The sequence below is a fragment of the Chiloscyllium punctatum genome, chromosome 13, assembly GCF_047496795.1.
Source record: "Chiloscyllium punctatum isolate Juve2018m chromosome 13, sChiPun1.3, whole genome shotgun sequence".
Classification (NCBI taxonomy): Eukaryota; Metazoa; Chordata; class Chondrichthyes; order Orectolobiformes; family Hemiscylliidae; genus Chiloscyllium; species Chiloscyllium punctatum.
The window spans coordinates 105,280,691-105,295,948 of NC_092751.1; the positions used below are offsets into that span (position 1 = coordinate 105,280,691).

Consider the following 15,258-nt stretch of genomic DNA (forward strand, 5'->3'; position numbering starts at 1 on the left):
CACTTCTTCATTTTTACAGATGGGTTTTAGGATTTCACTTTTTGGCAGGAGGTTTGCCTATGTACCAGAGCTTTGAGTGTTCTCCTCTGGCTTCCCACCCAGTGCATGCAGATTCCCCAGGGGAGAGAGAGCTCTCGGGCTGTCCTGGGAGTGAAATCCTTTCTAAAGTGACCCCCTGAGAATTTCCCTCACTGATCTCAAGGCACAAAAATGAATCATTGAAAGCCAGCCAATCTTCCAGTTTGAAAAATCACAGACCTTTCCACTTTATTTAATAGTGTAATGGGTCACAGCTTACAATAGACCCTTTATGGATCTGAACTCAAACAAGCCCCTGTCACATTAACTTTTAAAAATGTTATTCCAATTTGCCCCTTTGAATCTTCAGACCATTTTTTATTGGCATTCGGCTGCAGGGACAAAATAACTCACAGTTGTGACAGATTATCAGCACTGCAATTTGGCAACAAGTTAAATAAATGAACTTTAAAGCATTGCACAGCGGGTCATCTGGCACAAAGAGCAGCTTTTAACATGCCCACCTTCTGAAAAGGCCAGGCAGTTACACTTCATCTCCTGGCCATTAGATCAATTATCCATTCCGTGTGTTCACTGACCACTCCCTGACAATTACCAGTGCATCTCAATGAAAAATCTCCTCATCTGCACTCATAACAGAGGGGTCAAAGCTTCCAAGCAACTCAAAGTGCACACAAAGCTAACGCCTGCTTGCTCACCAGACAGCAACAAAAGGAATGTAATAGGGGGGGGCAGTGTAAGACGCCAAGGATACCAAGTCACAGCGACTACACAAGCAAACCAAACCCTCCCTGACCAAAAGGACATAAAGACGCATTGAGAATCAGACAGAGTGTAACATGGAGTCAAAGGAGAACATGCTTTTGGTTAACTTGCTGAATTATCACGAGAAGAAAGAGACCATGTGCTGCAGACATCATTTTTGAATGACCTACTCGAAAATAATGAGGGGCAGAGTCTGAAGCAAAAGCAGAAATTGCTGGAAGAGCTCAACAGGTCCAGCAGCACTTGTGGAGAGAAATCGGAGCAAACATTTTGGGTCAAATGACCCTTCCTCAGCACCGGGTCTGAAGGATGTGGGGTCAAGTCCAACACCAGAGATTTGAGGATAAAACTCAAAGCTGACATTTCACTGCCATACGGAGTAAGTGCTGCACAGTCAGAGGGGCTGTCTTGTCGATATTAGAACAAAACTGATAAATGGAAACCTTTCCCGACCCAGCTATGCTCTGGAGTCTGTGGACCATATGCATGTTGGTTGTGGGCACTTACACCCCCCCCTTTTAGTTGTTTGAAAAATATTGTTATTCTCTTGGTTGCATGCACGCTCCTGATCTTTGGGCACACGGTCTGGGATGGAGGAAAGTTGCAGGATCTCCTTTGACCTTCAGGCCCATTCTCCACAACACTCCAACCCACTGCTAATTACAAAGCTGTCTATCTCCTTCTTAAACTTACTCAATGTCTCAGCATCCACCCAGAATCCCACAGATTCATGACCCTTTGAGAAAAGTAATTCCGCCTTGTAGATGAGATTAGATTCCCTCCAGTGTGGAAGCAGGCCCTTCGGCCCAACCAGTCCACACCGACCCTCCAAAGAGTAACTCATCTCCCTGTGACTAATGCACCTAACACTGTGGGCAATTCAGCTGACCTGTGGGAGGAAACCAAAGCAAACCCACACAGACACGGGGAGAATGTGCAAACTTGACACAGATAGTTGCCCAAGGCTGGAACCAAACCTGGGACCCTGGTGATGTGAGGCAGCAGTGCTAACCAATGAGCCACTGTTCCGCCTCTCTGTTTTTAATTTGCTACCCTCTTATCCTAAAACTATGACCCCTCTCTTATTCTAGATTGCCTCACATGAGGAAACAAACTTTCCATGTCTACTTTCGCAATCCCCTTCAGCATCTCATCAACCTCGATTAGATCTCATCCCTTTGGGCTGGGCGAGGCAGCCACACCTAGATTCCATGAACAAATTAAAACACGCATGATACACAGGACAGCAACTGACCATCCTAAAATAGATGGACTATGCTGTGATTTTTCAGGGTTCCTCTTGAGGGAATCAATTAGACAGTTGCTTATTCTTTGCTCTCATGGTGGTGGCATCTTCCTTATCGACCTGAAGGGGGCAGATGGGCCTTGGGTTAAATAGATCACTGGAAAATACGGAACAGTCCTCCCTCTGGTTTACCACACTCCTGGTGTCTGTCTTGAATTGTCTGGGACTCAAGACAATGTTGCAGGAGGAGCGCTAACCAATGAGCCACAGCGAACACACATCAAGATGGAAAGTCAAGTCGCAAGAAACATGAAAGTGTCAGAAAGAAGTGTGGATAGGACAGGGGGGTGGGGAAGAAGAAATGGTAGGGTAGAGGGAAAGTGTGTGGGAGTGCCAGGGTACAATGTAGGGAAGAAAGTGAACAAACCAGATAAAATTAGCCAGACTGCATCAAGTTCCTGTGTGTAGAGTTAACAAACAGTCGCTGCACTGAGACCCTGGGGAACCTCAATCTCCACTTATATAAAGCAGGACAACAGACAGAAAGCACACAGCTTTCAGTTTGCAAAATTTCTATTGCTTTCTGGAGCACATTCCTTCAACCAGAGAAAACAGCTTTTACAACGTTCCCGATGGCCAGGGTGGGGGTTGGAGTGCGGGGTGGGAAGACGGGGAATGCCCAGAACTAGAGGTCAAAGTTGAAGGATGCAGAGTAGACCAGTCAGGACTGAGATGGGGAGAAATGTCTTCACCCAGAGAGTGGGGAGCCTGTGCAACTCTCTGCCACAGAAAGCAGTTGAGGCCAAAACACTGAATGTTTTTAAGAAGTTAGATATAGTTCTTAACGCTAAAGGAATCAAAGAGTGTGGAGAGAAAATGGGAATAGGGTAGTGAGTTGGATGATCAGCCATGATTGTTCTGAGTGTCGCAGCAGGCTCAAAGGGCCAAATGGCCTCCTCCCGCTCCTATGTTCTAAGTTTCTATGTTTTTTGAAATTATATATGGCAGGATATTCTTCTGTAAAAGAGGCATTTTACAGAAAGAGAATAATTTGATTTTTCCTCCATATTTTTGATTTTTCTTGGAATTTCCATTGATCTATTCCAATTGTTCACAAACTGGGGTTTGTGGAGATGCCCAGGAAGGGGGTTGGTTTAGAAAACAAGGAAGGACTCACACATGGGCCAAGGTGCCCTGGGCAGGAATAGGGAAGAGAGAGACTAAGTTAGAGTGGCATTACCACCATCACATCACCAGGAACAATCCTGATTTCCGTTCAATTTTCTTTCCCTGGCTCCAGAATCTCCTCAATCCACCCCCAGCAATTACTTTAAGGAGGATGCCAAGACTCTGGAGGGATAGGAGTCCACGTTGTCCCCTTAAGGGCAGGAAGGGTGAAAGGGAAATTGACTGAGGGGTTCAAAAGCACAGTGCATTTGGATTGGGTAAATAAATATAAGCCTTTGTTAGCGACAGGGGAAATGAGACAGAAAACACAAGATTTAAGCTGAGGTTCAAAAAAGAGCCAAAAATGACTCGAGGCAAATTGCGATCTGGATTGTGTTGCTTCAAAAGGGGGTAAGAAGCTGATTTAAACGTCAACTTTTGAAAGAAATTTGGATTTAGAAAATCACAGGGCAACTGCTGATGGGATTTTAAGAAAGGGAATGGACCAGTGGACAGTGCTTCCAAAGAGCCAGGACAGGATTGATGGCTTGAATGAGCTTCTCCTGGGCCATATGATTCTGTGCACATTAACCAAAACATGGGGGTTGACCCCACCCTTCGCCCCCAATACTAAGCAACAGACTGACAATTAGCATTAGTGAGTTTTGAGATTATTGGTAGCTCAGGTTGAGGTTCTGGATGGGATCCAAGTCAATGTGTTTGTTGATAGAGTTTCAGTTGCACTTGGATCCCCTTTACCACCCCCGAGAAAAAGAACAGGAAATGATATCACTATAGGAAATGACGTCACCAACCGAAGGAAACCCAAACATATAAATAGAAAGTGGGCTACATCACCAGTGCTTCATTCGGAGGCTCACTGAAGATGTTACCTAGTATGGTGATGAAACGTCTGGAAACGAACCTTCCAGCTCAGTGAGCAAACCTACATCCATAACAATTAGCATGTTGATTCAGGAAAGCAGATATCCAACAGCCACTTGTGGTAGGGTGGTAGTGTCCCTACCTTTGAGCCACAACACCTGGGTGCCACCCCTCCTGCCCCAGGCATCTGTTATATCTGAACAGGTTGATTACAATGTCTACAACAGCCACTGGACAAGGTTATGAATGTTGTTGGATATCATTTCCACAGTTGGAGTGAATGCCTTCAGTCAGGAGAGGCGTAGAGAGGGATTTTAAAAAGCTGAGCAAAGGATGTTGGAGGATGAGGGGCTGGGATGAAATTCTGTGAAACCCCAAACATTGTAAAATAATGCAAGGAATAAAACTGTGCCCAGCACACTCAGATGGGCTGGCAGCCAAAGGCAGCTGCTGTGTGTTTTCAAACTACAACAAAACCAAAAGCAATTGCAAATCTCTGAATCCATGCGGAGTTTTGTACACAATGCCTAAAGTAAGGGCTGCACAAGCAAAGCCAAGTCACCTTGCCAACACTTACAGCATGACAAAGAGCTCACAAAGGTAACGGCTTGGCTAAGTTAGCTTGATGTCCCAATGCAGAGCCACGGGGAGAATGTAGGGGTATTTAAAATGGGCAGGTATCATTGAGGCAATCAGGAGGTCTGTCCTGTCTTATCTTTGAAAGTTTTTGCTTGTTCTTCAGTTGCTTACATACACATTTGGATGACTGCATTTTTTTGGATAAGGGGGAAAAAAACAGAATCACAAGAAAAATAATACTAAGTTTATTTATTAACATTATTATCCAGAGGGTTGTGAGAGTACTGAACTTCTAACACACGGAATAGCTGAGGGGACTAGTAACCAGAACTGGACACTAGCAAGGGGACATGAGGTAAGTACTCGAGGAAGACAGGATTTGAAGATAGAATGAGATATGAAAGGGGTGAGACAAGGCTTGAGAGGGGCATTAACACCAGCACAGACCAGTTGTCCTGAGGGACATGTCTTAACCATGTAAATTCAATGTGAAAGAAGTGGGTGAATGTTTGCAATCAACTGACTTATTCAACTCTTTAATAAAGAAATCATTGTTTCTAAGAGAAAACACAGATTCCGTGCTGGGCCGTGTGAAGGGGGTATTGTCCTTGGGTTAGGGGGCATTGGAACTCTGCCACACAGACTCACGGGCATTTTGATTGTATTGACAAAAGTGAGGCAATAAACAAATCAACTATTTGCTCTTCAAAAAAAACAAGAGTTATGCATCTTCTAAACTGCTGTCGATAAAACTCCTCTTGGATACTGCTCGACACACTGGATGCCTCCCACATGAGAATAAAGCCAAATGCAATAAGCTCAAGTTTCACTTCAGTTGTGGGGGGTGGGGGGGAGGCGGGGTGGAGAAAGAGTTTTGTGACTTTGCGAAGCATGCACTTTGTAAATCATTCACACTGCAGCTCCACACAGCTAAAGGAACTTTCCTCTCTCTGTGGTGATATGACCCCATTGAGCTCTCAGGGTCATTTCAACTGCTCTTCTTATCGTGCTTCCTCTGTTTCTGCTTGAGTTACTCCGTGGGCTGGGTTTTATTTCAGGAAGTGGGGGAGGGAACAGAGGGGCTGCTGTGAGATGGGGAAAATGCTGGGAAGAGAAGGGTTATCCCTCAACCCGAGACAAACGAGTCCCAATTCCCAGTTTCTCGGGGCTGGACGGGATTGTGGAGGGACAGCCATCATTTATAGACTGGTGCAGCAAGCTAGAGAGGCCTACACCTGCACTGGGCTTGGATGGCAGTAATATTTAGCTTCATTACCTGACTGCAGCCAGCCAGAGTGACAGAGGTGGCTGGGTAAGGTAGCACTATCACCCGATGAAGGAGCGGCACTCCGAAAGCTAGTGTGCTTCCAATTAAACCTGTTGGACTATAACCTGGTGCTGTGTGATTTTTAACTTAGTGCCAAGGATGGGTGCAGGGGAGCTGAAACTGGAGGTCACAGGGAAGGTGCTGGGTGAGGGGAGGGGAGTAGAGGCTGAATTAGCCAACTGGCAGGAAGGAGTGCATAGTTAGGGAAAATGGCAGCACGGTACAAAGGGGACACATGGTCAGGAGCACTGAGGAGACTGGGATCAGTGGACGCTGCAAGCTGCGATCCCTATAATCTACCCCATGGAGCTCAAAGGTAGTGAAGATTAGAGGGAATTTGGAGGTTTGGGAAGAGGCAGGGGTTATCAAGACTTCCTATGGAGGAGCTCTGAATGTGAGAGGAGGAGAGATTTCTCTACTCAATGAGCAGTGAACCTTTGGAATTCCACGTCCCTGACATTTGTGGATGCTCAGTCATTAAAAGGGCATTCAAGACGGAGATCACAGAGTCATAGAGATATACAGCTGGGAAACAGACCCTTCGGTCCAACTCGTCCATGCCAACCAGACATCCAAAATAAATCTAGTCCTATTTGCCAGCACTTGGCCCATATTTCCCTCAACCCATATTACCCTCAACCCTACCTATTCATATACCCATCCAGATGCCTTTTAAATGTTGTAATTGTACCAGCCTCCACCACTTCCTCTGACAGCTCATTCCATACATATACCACCCTCTACACGAAAAGGTTGCCCCTTGGGTCCCTTTGATACCTTTCCCCTCTCACCTGAAATCTATCCCCTCTAGTTTTGGACTTTCCCACCTTGGGGAAAAAACTTTGTCTATTTACCCTATCCATGCCAATAGATTCCTTTCTGTATGAAGGGAGTTTGGAGTTTTGGGATAGTATAAGAAGGTGGAGTTGAGGTACATAGAAGTCATGACCATATGGAATGGTAGAGCAGGCTCAAGGGACGTGCTCCTGTTTCCTACAATCCTGAAGAGTTTGAGGTGGATTTTCCAAGCTTTGTGGATTCAGCTGGCTGTTACCTTCCAGACCCAAGTGTCCTGGTCTACCATAGCCACTGACAGGTCTGGGTAACCTTGGTGCTAGTTAAATACAAAACACAGAAACAGGTTGTAACATTTCATAGAATCTTTACAGTGTGGAAAGAGGCTATTCAGTCCATTGAGTCTGCAGCGACCTTCCAAAGAGCATCCCACCCAGACCCCCAGTTCCCCCCAACACCCTTCGCCATAACCCACATTAACCATGGCTAACCCACCTAGCCTGCACCTCCCGGGACACTACGGGAAAACTTAGCACGGCCAATACACCTAACCTTTGCATTGTGGGAGGAAACCAGAGCATCCGGAGGAAACCCAGGCAGACACAGGGAGAATGTGCAAACTCTACACAGACAGTCACCCGAGGCTGGAATTGAACCTGGGTACCTGGTGCTGGGAGGCAGCAGCGCTAACTACTGAGCCACCCAATTGTCAACCAGCTGTGTAAATCATGACAGGCCATCCTCTTCTTCATCCCACCTTCGTTAAAATCGGGCAAGAGTCAGGAATCAGATTATCACGTTCCATCTGACTGTTAGGGGAAGTTAGCATTTCCGCTGTAGTTCCCCACATTCACTAGTGGGTGAAATTCATGAGATTTCTCTCCCACCTCCAGATGTCTCTGGGGTGCACTGTCAGCCAACTGCATTGAGGAAGCCTCAAAATGCCACCTAGTGGTGAAAGCTGAATAGCCCATTGACTGCTCCCCACCATCCCCCAGCTGACCAGTATCAGTTACCAAGTAAACTCGTGCCTTTGCCTCAGCCTGGCAGCAGTCTCAGACGGATTGATGCACATTTAAGAAAACAACACTAGCTGGTTGTCCATTTCGCCAACACTGTGAAAATGCCCATCCAGTTAGGCGCTGACAAGCATCCCAAAACTATTCTGGCCCCTGGTTGGCAGAGTGTGTCTGGAGGTTCCAGTCAGCAGTCTCTGCCTGCATGTTATTGCCCCTGGCAGTCTCTGTCAAAGACATTTTATGACCAACTAATCACACATTGGCTCCTCCTGTTTACTTTGCTGGTGCAGTTGCGCATCATTACACAGTCCAGCTCCGACTGAAATGTGCCATTAGTTGCTGAATATATATTTCATAAAACATTAAGGGCAGTTTATGAAACCCTCCCATTACCATTGCACTAGTTTGCTGTGAATACCTACCCACAGACTCGTGACTGAGTGAGGAACACTTAAAAGCAATTGCACCTACACTGCATGTGGATTCCAAAGTAAGGAACAATAAAACAGATTGTTGTATAAAATGCTGGGAGACACTCACACACAGATCTTAACCAGGAACTATATCAAAGGACCAGCACCCAGACAAAGTTTAGATTAAATTCTGTGAGTCACCACTCAGGTCTTTTTAAAGTTTGAGCTTTGTGACTAAATGAGATTTGGGTATTACACAGAGCAGGCCATTCAGCCCAAAGAGTTCATGGTGGCACTGATGATCCACATGAGCCTCCCTGAACCCTCTTTGTTATGCCCCATTCATCACTCACCACCCCCAGCCCTTTTGTGAAGCCGACTCCTTAAGTAATGTTCAAAACATTTCAGTGAACTCTCACCAAACATGAAATGCAAACCCCTCTGAGATGGTTCACAATTCTTTCAAGGGAAGAGCAAACCCATGGGAGGTCTACATGGTCGAGAGAGAAACCCCAGATTATAGTGGCAAATGCTGATTCCTACACATCATCCAAACTCCAGTGAGGGAAGCTAAATGGTTTTTCCCGACCTGGAGAGAGATTTGCAATTTCTGGGAGTGAGTCAATAAGTCAGTCAGTCAGTCTACCCAGGAGCATACAATGAGTATGGTGGGAAATACAGTGGGCATTCTGAATCGACAGGGTCATACCAGCTGCAGGGGGCAGCTTCAGAATGGAGGGAGGGATAGAAGGGTGGAAGGGAAAAAGCGATGGGGAGAGACGAGAAAGAATTTGGAAGGAAGAGGAGAGGAAGGGTAAAAAGTGACTCTGGGATGAGATGTCAGAAAATTAAGGAGATAAAAGTGAAGTTGATGATTATCAGAACATAGAATGCCTACAGTGTGGAAGCAGGCCATTCAGCCCATTGAGTCCACACTGACCCTCCGAAGAGCATCCCACCCAAATTCTGCCCTCTACTGTGGTCCTGTAACCCTGCATTTCCCATGGCTAATCTACCCAGCCTGTACATCCCTATGGGCAATTTAGCATGGCCAATCCACCTAACCTGCACATCTTTGGATCGGTCAAAATCTTATTAAGTTGATGTTCTGAATGAACGGCTCACTTATGCTCCGACATCTTATTGTTATCTTGAACTTATTCGGTGACGTAAGAGCACATTAATAAGAGTTGCAAATGCAGTTTCAAATATAAAAAAATGAGTTAATGAAACAACACATTGAAGTAATACATGCATAGCAGCACCAAACTAAATCCTTTCACTGAGCGAGTTCGGAATCCTTTGATAACAATGTTTTTATGCATTTGTAAGAAAATCAATTAAACAGACATGAAGTTAACAGGTTCTGAGCCAATCCTGTCTCCCGATCACACCCAGATTTTAATGAAAGAGGTATAGTACAGCAATACAAGGGAAGGCTACCCTTGACCAGAGAAGGGGCATAAACATCAAATAATTTGACATTTCTTATACATTTTTGTGGATAAGTAATGAGTGTGGAATGTGAATGTTTCTAGCCAGGCCTGGACATTTATTGCCCACCCCCAGTTGCCCCTGAGAAGGTGGTTGTGATCTGTCTTCTACTTCAGTCCATGTGTTGGAAGTAGACCCAACAGTTATTAAGGAGAGATTACCAGGACTTTGACCCCAAAATACTGAAAGAACAGTGAAATAACTCCACGTCAGGGTGATGTGTCACCAGCATCTTGGAAACCATTAGGCCAAATGCATTTTAATCTAGAAATGGAAGTTTATCAGCTCTGTGAGCAATCCCATCATGCAAACATTGCAGGAGATCCACAGTTTATAATTAACCTAAAAAATGCAAGGAGGAGGACAAATAGGGCATCATTAGAGCATCTGTAGGGGAACAAGGGAGTCTGGGGGCTGGGTGCCTGTGTGAAAGGGAATGGGGACGAGTGAGTGCATGCGTGTATGAGTGTGTGTGAGAGAGAGAGAGAAAGATGAAGGGAGTAAGGTGAGGTTGCATGTTCATTTGTGAGAAACAAGAGACACACAGAGGGAGAAGGTATGCCTGGAGAAGGCTAGGAGGGCAGGGTGCATAGAGACAAAATGTGGATAACTGACAATTTGCAATTTAAGCAGCATTCCATTGTTCTTCAAATTACATTTTACTGTGCCTTAATGTTCAGAGCTGATTAGATCAAATTCTTTACATTCAAATCAGATTATACATTTCAGTGTGAGATGCTGATTATGTCTATTAACCCCATTGACAGGAAAAAGTCTGTCTGACTCTTCAACCTTCTGCTAATAATCCCATAAATCTTTGAGATACTGGAACAGAACCCAGGAAAACAGCCCCCATTAACAATCTTATTTTACTAATTTAATTGTCAGGCTGACTGTGTCTTTGTACCATGTGTACACTTTTAAAAAGATTTACAGAGGATTTTTTGGATCTTTTTATTCATAATATTGATTGTTTGCGTTTACTGAAGTAAAGTTTTCATTCAATTGGAAGCTGCTATTGACTTGTCAGCAGTTTATCCTGAATGATATTAGGGTGAAGTTGACCAGATTGTAAGTGATTTCCAACCAGGGTTAAAACACTGAGTTAACTCGGGAGCAGATGGGTTTAATTAACTGAATCTTTAGAGAGGTCCCATTTTACACACTGTCAGGAAAGTAACAATTGTAAGTTTGAAAGTTGACATAAAGGAGATGGATTTCTTGTTGGTGGGAACTAAGTGCAGAGAGAAATAAGTTTGACAAACTACACAGTGCAGGTCAGTCATATAATCCTGATAAACAAGAAGGGTCCTCCAGACAGACCCACTCAATATTTATAAAATACTGAAATTTCACAAGAGGTAGCAGCAAAAGCTCTGCACCAAATTGTTAAGGGAACTTGTGAATGACTGAATCTAATCTGAGCAATATGTGAACATACAGGTTCAATCTCCATACCCTCAGGTTCCCCAAATGCCAACCTGACAGTCTTAAATACATTTTTCAAACAAGAGTGGGGGGGAGCAAGGGGACAGAATTGGAGCAGGGTGGGGTGAGAGGATGACAGAGGAGTTGGGCAAAGTTGGAGTCTGGGAATAGTTGAGTGGGACGGGTACAGGAATAGTCAGATGGGAAAAGCATTGATGAGGGAAGAGTTGGAGGGGGATAGGAGTGTTGGGGAGAGTGCAGGGTGTAATGTCAGGGAAGAGTCGCAAAGGAGGAAAGTGTTCACCAGGGTCGGGGGGGGTGTGGTGGGGGCTGACTGTTGGAACGAGGTGCTACCAAACAGCAGGGTTGGCACTGGGGAATGTTTTGGGAGTGCCCCAGGTGGATGGGGGTCCTCGGTCTCTCCCTCTTGGAGGTGGTATTACAATTGCAGAGAGTCAGTTTCCTGCCTGTCTCTGTCTTTCTTTACCCTCTCTCTCTCTCTGACACACACTCACCCTGTCTCTCTCCCTCTTCCCCATTTCTTCTTTCTTGGTCCTCTCTCTGTTTCTCTTCCCCCTGGCTCTCACTTCCCAGCTCTCTACCCCAGGCTAACTTTCTCCTGTCTCTGTCTCGAGTCTCTCTCCTACCTCTCTCTTTTTTTTCCCCTCACGTGTCTCCATCTTGCCCTTGCCTCTCTCCCATCATCTTTCTTTCTCCTCTTGTCTTTCTCTCTCTTCCCCTTATGTCAGTTTCTTTCTCCCCATCTGTTCTTTCTCAATCTCCCCTATCACTTTTTCTCTTTCCCCGTCTGTTTCTCTCTCTCCATCTCTCTCTTCATCTCACAATTTCTCTTTCCCTGTCTATTTTTTCATCTACCTATTTTTCTCTCTCCCTTCCTTTCTATTTCTCTCTGTCCCCCGTCTGTCTCTCTGTCTCTTTCTTTTGCTCTCTCCCTCTCCCTGCCTATTTTTCTCTCTCCCCACACTCCCACCCATCTGTCTCTCTCTGCCTTCTCTCTCTCTCTCTCCTTCCCTCCCTGTCCATTCTCTCTCCCTCCCTATTTCTCTCTCCCTCCCTCCCTATTTCTCTCTCCCTCCCTGACCATTTCCCTCTTCTTCTCTCCCTGTCTGTCCCCCTGCCTCTGCAATGAGTAAGATAAGGCCGGGCAGGGATATCGCACTGTCAAAGATAAGGCCGGGCACCAGCAGCTCTCTGCCTCCTGTTCTCTCCTCTCCTCTCCCCTCCCCTGTGTTTAGGGAAAAAGGAGTAATTTTTTAAAAGGGGAAGTTTGGGGGGGGAGGCGGTTAAATTGCATCTGAAATCCAAAAGGGTGGTGGGGATGGGGGAGGGAAACTAACTCGGAAAGATGGGACAAATAAACTTTCTTGCCATTGAGCCGAGAGTTTGAGGGTGAGGGGAGGAGGTAAACATTGCTAAAATAGACAGAAAGCCAAAGTACCATTAGATTGGGACACACACACACAAACTCTTCTCCCCACAAAAAAGCCCCAACACGGACTTGAGGAAAGACACGGGTTAAATTGTAACACAGTTAACTCCTGAAGATCTGAGTGAGGGATGCAGTTTAGTCCCTGGCCCTCAGTAGCCCCCCTCAAGGTGGAACCGTACCTGCTTGTCCCGGGCTGATCATCCACAGCGACAGCAGCAGAGCGAGAGTCCGCAGTCGGGCTGGCTGAGGGGAGAGCATGATGAAGGCGTTGGAAACAGCTCCTCTCTCTCCCTCTCCCTCCCTCTCTCTCTGTTTAAGGCCAATGCAGAAATAAACACAGATTCGAAAGTGCAGGAGCAGAAAGAATGGGAGATTTCTTCAAAACAAAACACACGCAGCCTTCTCCCTCCGTCGCCTCACAGAAATAATAAACTTAAAATAGAAAATGTTTGCATGAGAAATCCTGTGAATTTCTTCCAGAGGTGCAGCTGACACAGCGGCAAGAAGTCTTTAGGTTTTCAATTTCTCCCGGTCACTTCGAAATCCCAAGTTGTGTGTTCTCATCATTCCGGGTTTAAACTCTGGAGTGGGTGTGTGTGTGTGTGTGTCTCTGTGTGTCTGTGTCCCAGAGCCACCCACACACACACACACACATACACACACACAATCCCTCCAATCCCAAGGTCTAAAACTGCGATGTTCGACACTCGCTGATGGTTCTGGGGTTCTGCCAATCGACACAGATCCGACTTCACTCTGTTCCCTCTCTCTCTCTCGCTCTCTCTCCAAAAGCCTCCAGCAGCTCTCCCCGTCCCGTCCCCTCCCTCTCTCTTCCACACTCTCTCTCTCTCCCTCTCTCCCCCCCTCTAAGCCCTTCCTCCCTCAAGTCTGTGAGGGATCTGTTCCAATCACGTTCTCCTCGGTTGCGACGCTGCTGTTCGGAGTGAAACCGGAAAAAAAAAGAGCAAGTGAATGGTTCAACATTTAACAGACACTATCCTCCAGCTCGCACCCACCCCTCCACCTCCCAGCAAGCTGTCAAGGTACAGTTTATTCGGATTCTGATTGATGTGGACCCAGGCCTTCTGATGGAATAGATTGTAAACTCTTCATTATTAAAACACACAGGAAGTATCACCTCCCGTTCCCCACAATTAATTTAAAGCAACTACACACACCATGACACACGCACAGAAATGTACTCACACACACTTACACATATTCACACAAACACATGCACTCACACTCAACCACCCACACTCTCACTCTGACCCACTCACTCTCGCACCCAGTCTCACACTCACGCACCCACAGTCTCACACCCACTCACTCTCGCACCCATAGTTTCACACTCACATCCACTCACTCTCGCACCCACAGTCTCACACTCACACTCACGCACCCATAGTCCCACACCCACTCACTCTCGCACCCACAGTCTCACACTCACACTCACGCACCCACAGTCTCACACCCACTCACTCTCGCACCCACAGTCTCACACTCACACTCACGCACCCACAGTCTCACACCCACTCACTCACGCACCCATAGTCCCACACCCACTCACTCTCGCACCCACAGTCTCACACTCACACTCATGCACCCACAGTCTCACACCCACTCACTCTCGCACCCATAGTTTCACACTCACACCCACTCACTCGCACCCACAGTCTCACACTCTCGCACCCATAGTTTCACGCTCACACTCACGCACCCACAGTCTCACACTCTCACACTCACGCACCCACAGTCTCACACTCACTGCCTTCCACAACATCTCAGAGAATACACCAAGGCCTTGACCAATCTTATCCCCATCAATGTTGCGATTTGGGACCAGGGTGACAGGGAGAAATTGCAAATGAAGCACTTGGAAAACACTTGCCTTCGCTTAGTTCCTGAAAACAAACTCCTGTTTTAAATTAGGAGGAGGACGGAACTCACTGCCTGTCCTCCACCCCTCAAAGTAAACCGGGGGCTCCAGTTCTGAAGGAGAGCGAACATAAATGACATCAAACCAAAACAAGGGAAAGCTGACTGTTTATATACAGTGAAATTCACCAGAGTAAACTTTGCAGTTCCATAATTTTATTTAAAGTGTGGGAACGTCACTGGACTGGAAATTCAGAGACCCAGATTAATGTTCTGGGGTCAGGGTTCAAATCCCACCAGGGCAGATGGTGTAATTTTGAATTCAATAAAAATCTGCAATTAAAAAAGATGTAAATATTGTCAGTTAGCCTGTTCACTAATGCCCTTGAGGGAAGGAAATCTGCCATCCTTACCTGGTCTGGCCTACATGTCATCCAGACCCACAATAATGTGGTTGACTCTTAACTGCCCTCTGGGCAATTAGGGATGGGTAATAAATGCTGGGTGCTGGCAGATGGGACTATATTGGGTTGGGATATCAGGTCGGCATGGACGGGTTGGACCGAAGGGTCTGTTTCCATGCTGTACATCTCTATGACTCTATGATGCACAGTCCCTCCCACTAAATGAATTGACATCAATTCAGCGGATTAAAGGATGGGTTTTCCAATTTGTATAAACCGCTCTCTCACTGAGCACAGTGTGAATGTTCCCAATCTGAACAGCAAATACAGAGCCGAGCAGGTAATCCCGAATGAGTCTGGTACAATAAA

At 46.1% G+C, this 15,258-nt stretch overlaps 1 protein-coding gene across 2 annotated transcripts in view; it reads right to left on the reverse strand.

Annotated features, from left to right (window-relative positions):
* unc5b (unc-5 netrin receptor B) overlaps positions 1-13,432 on the reverse strand; it is a 268,998-nt gene extending 255,566 nt beyond the window's left edge. For both annotated transcript variants that reach the window (XM_072583546.1, XM_072583545.1), the window contains exon 1: positions 12,787-13,432. In XM_072583546.1, the coding sequence (XP_072439647.1) occupies positions 12,787-12,865 (79 nt within the window). In that variant the 5' untranslated portion in view covers positions 12,866-13,432. The remainder of the gene's footprint in view (positions 1-12,786) is intronic.
* Between the last annotated feature and the right edge of the window lie 1,826 nt (positions 13,433-15,258).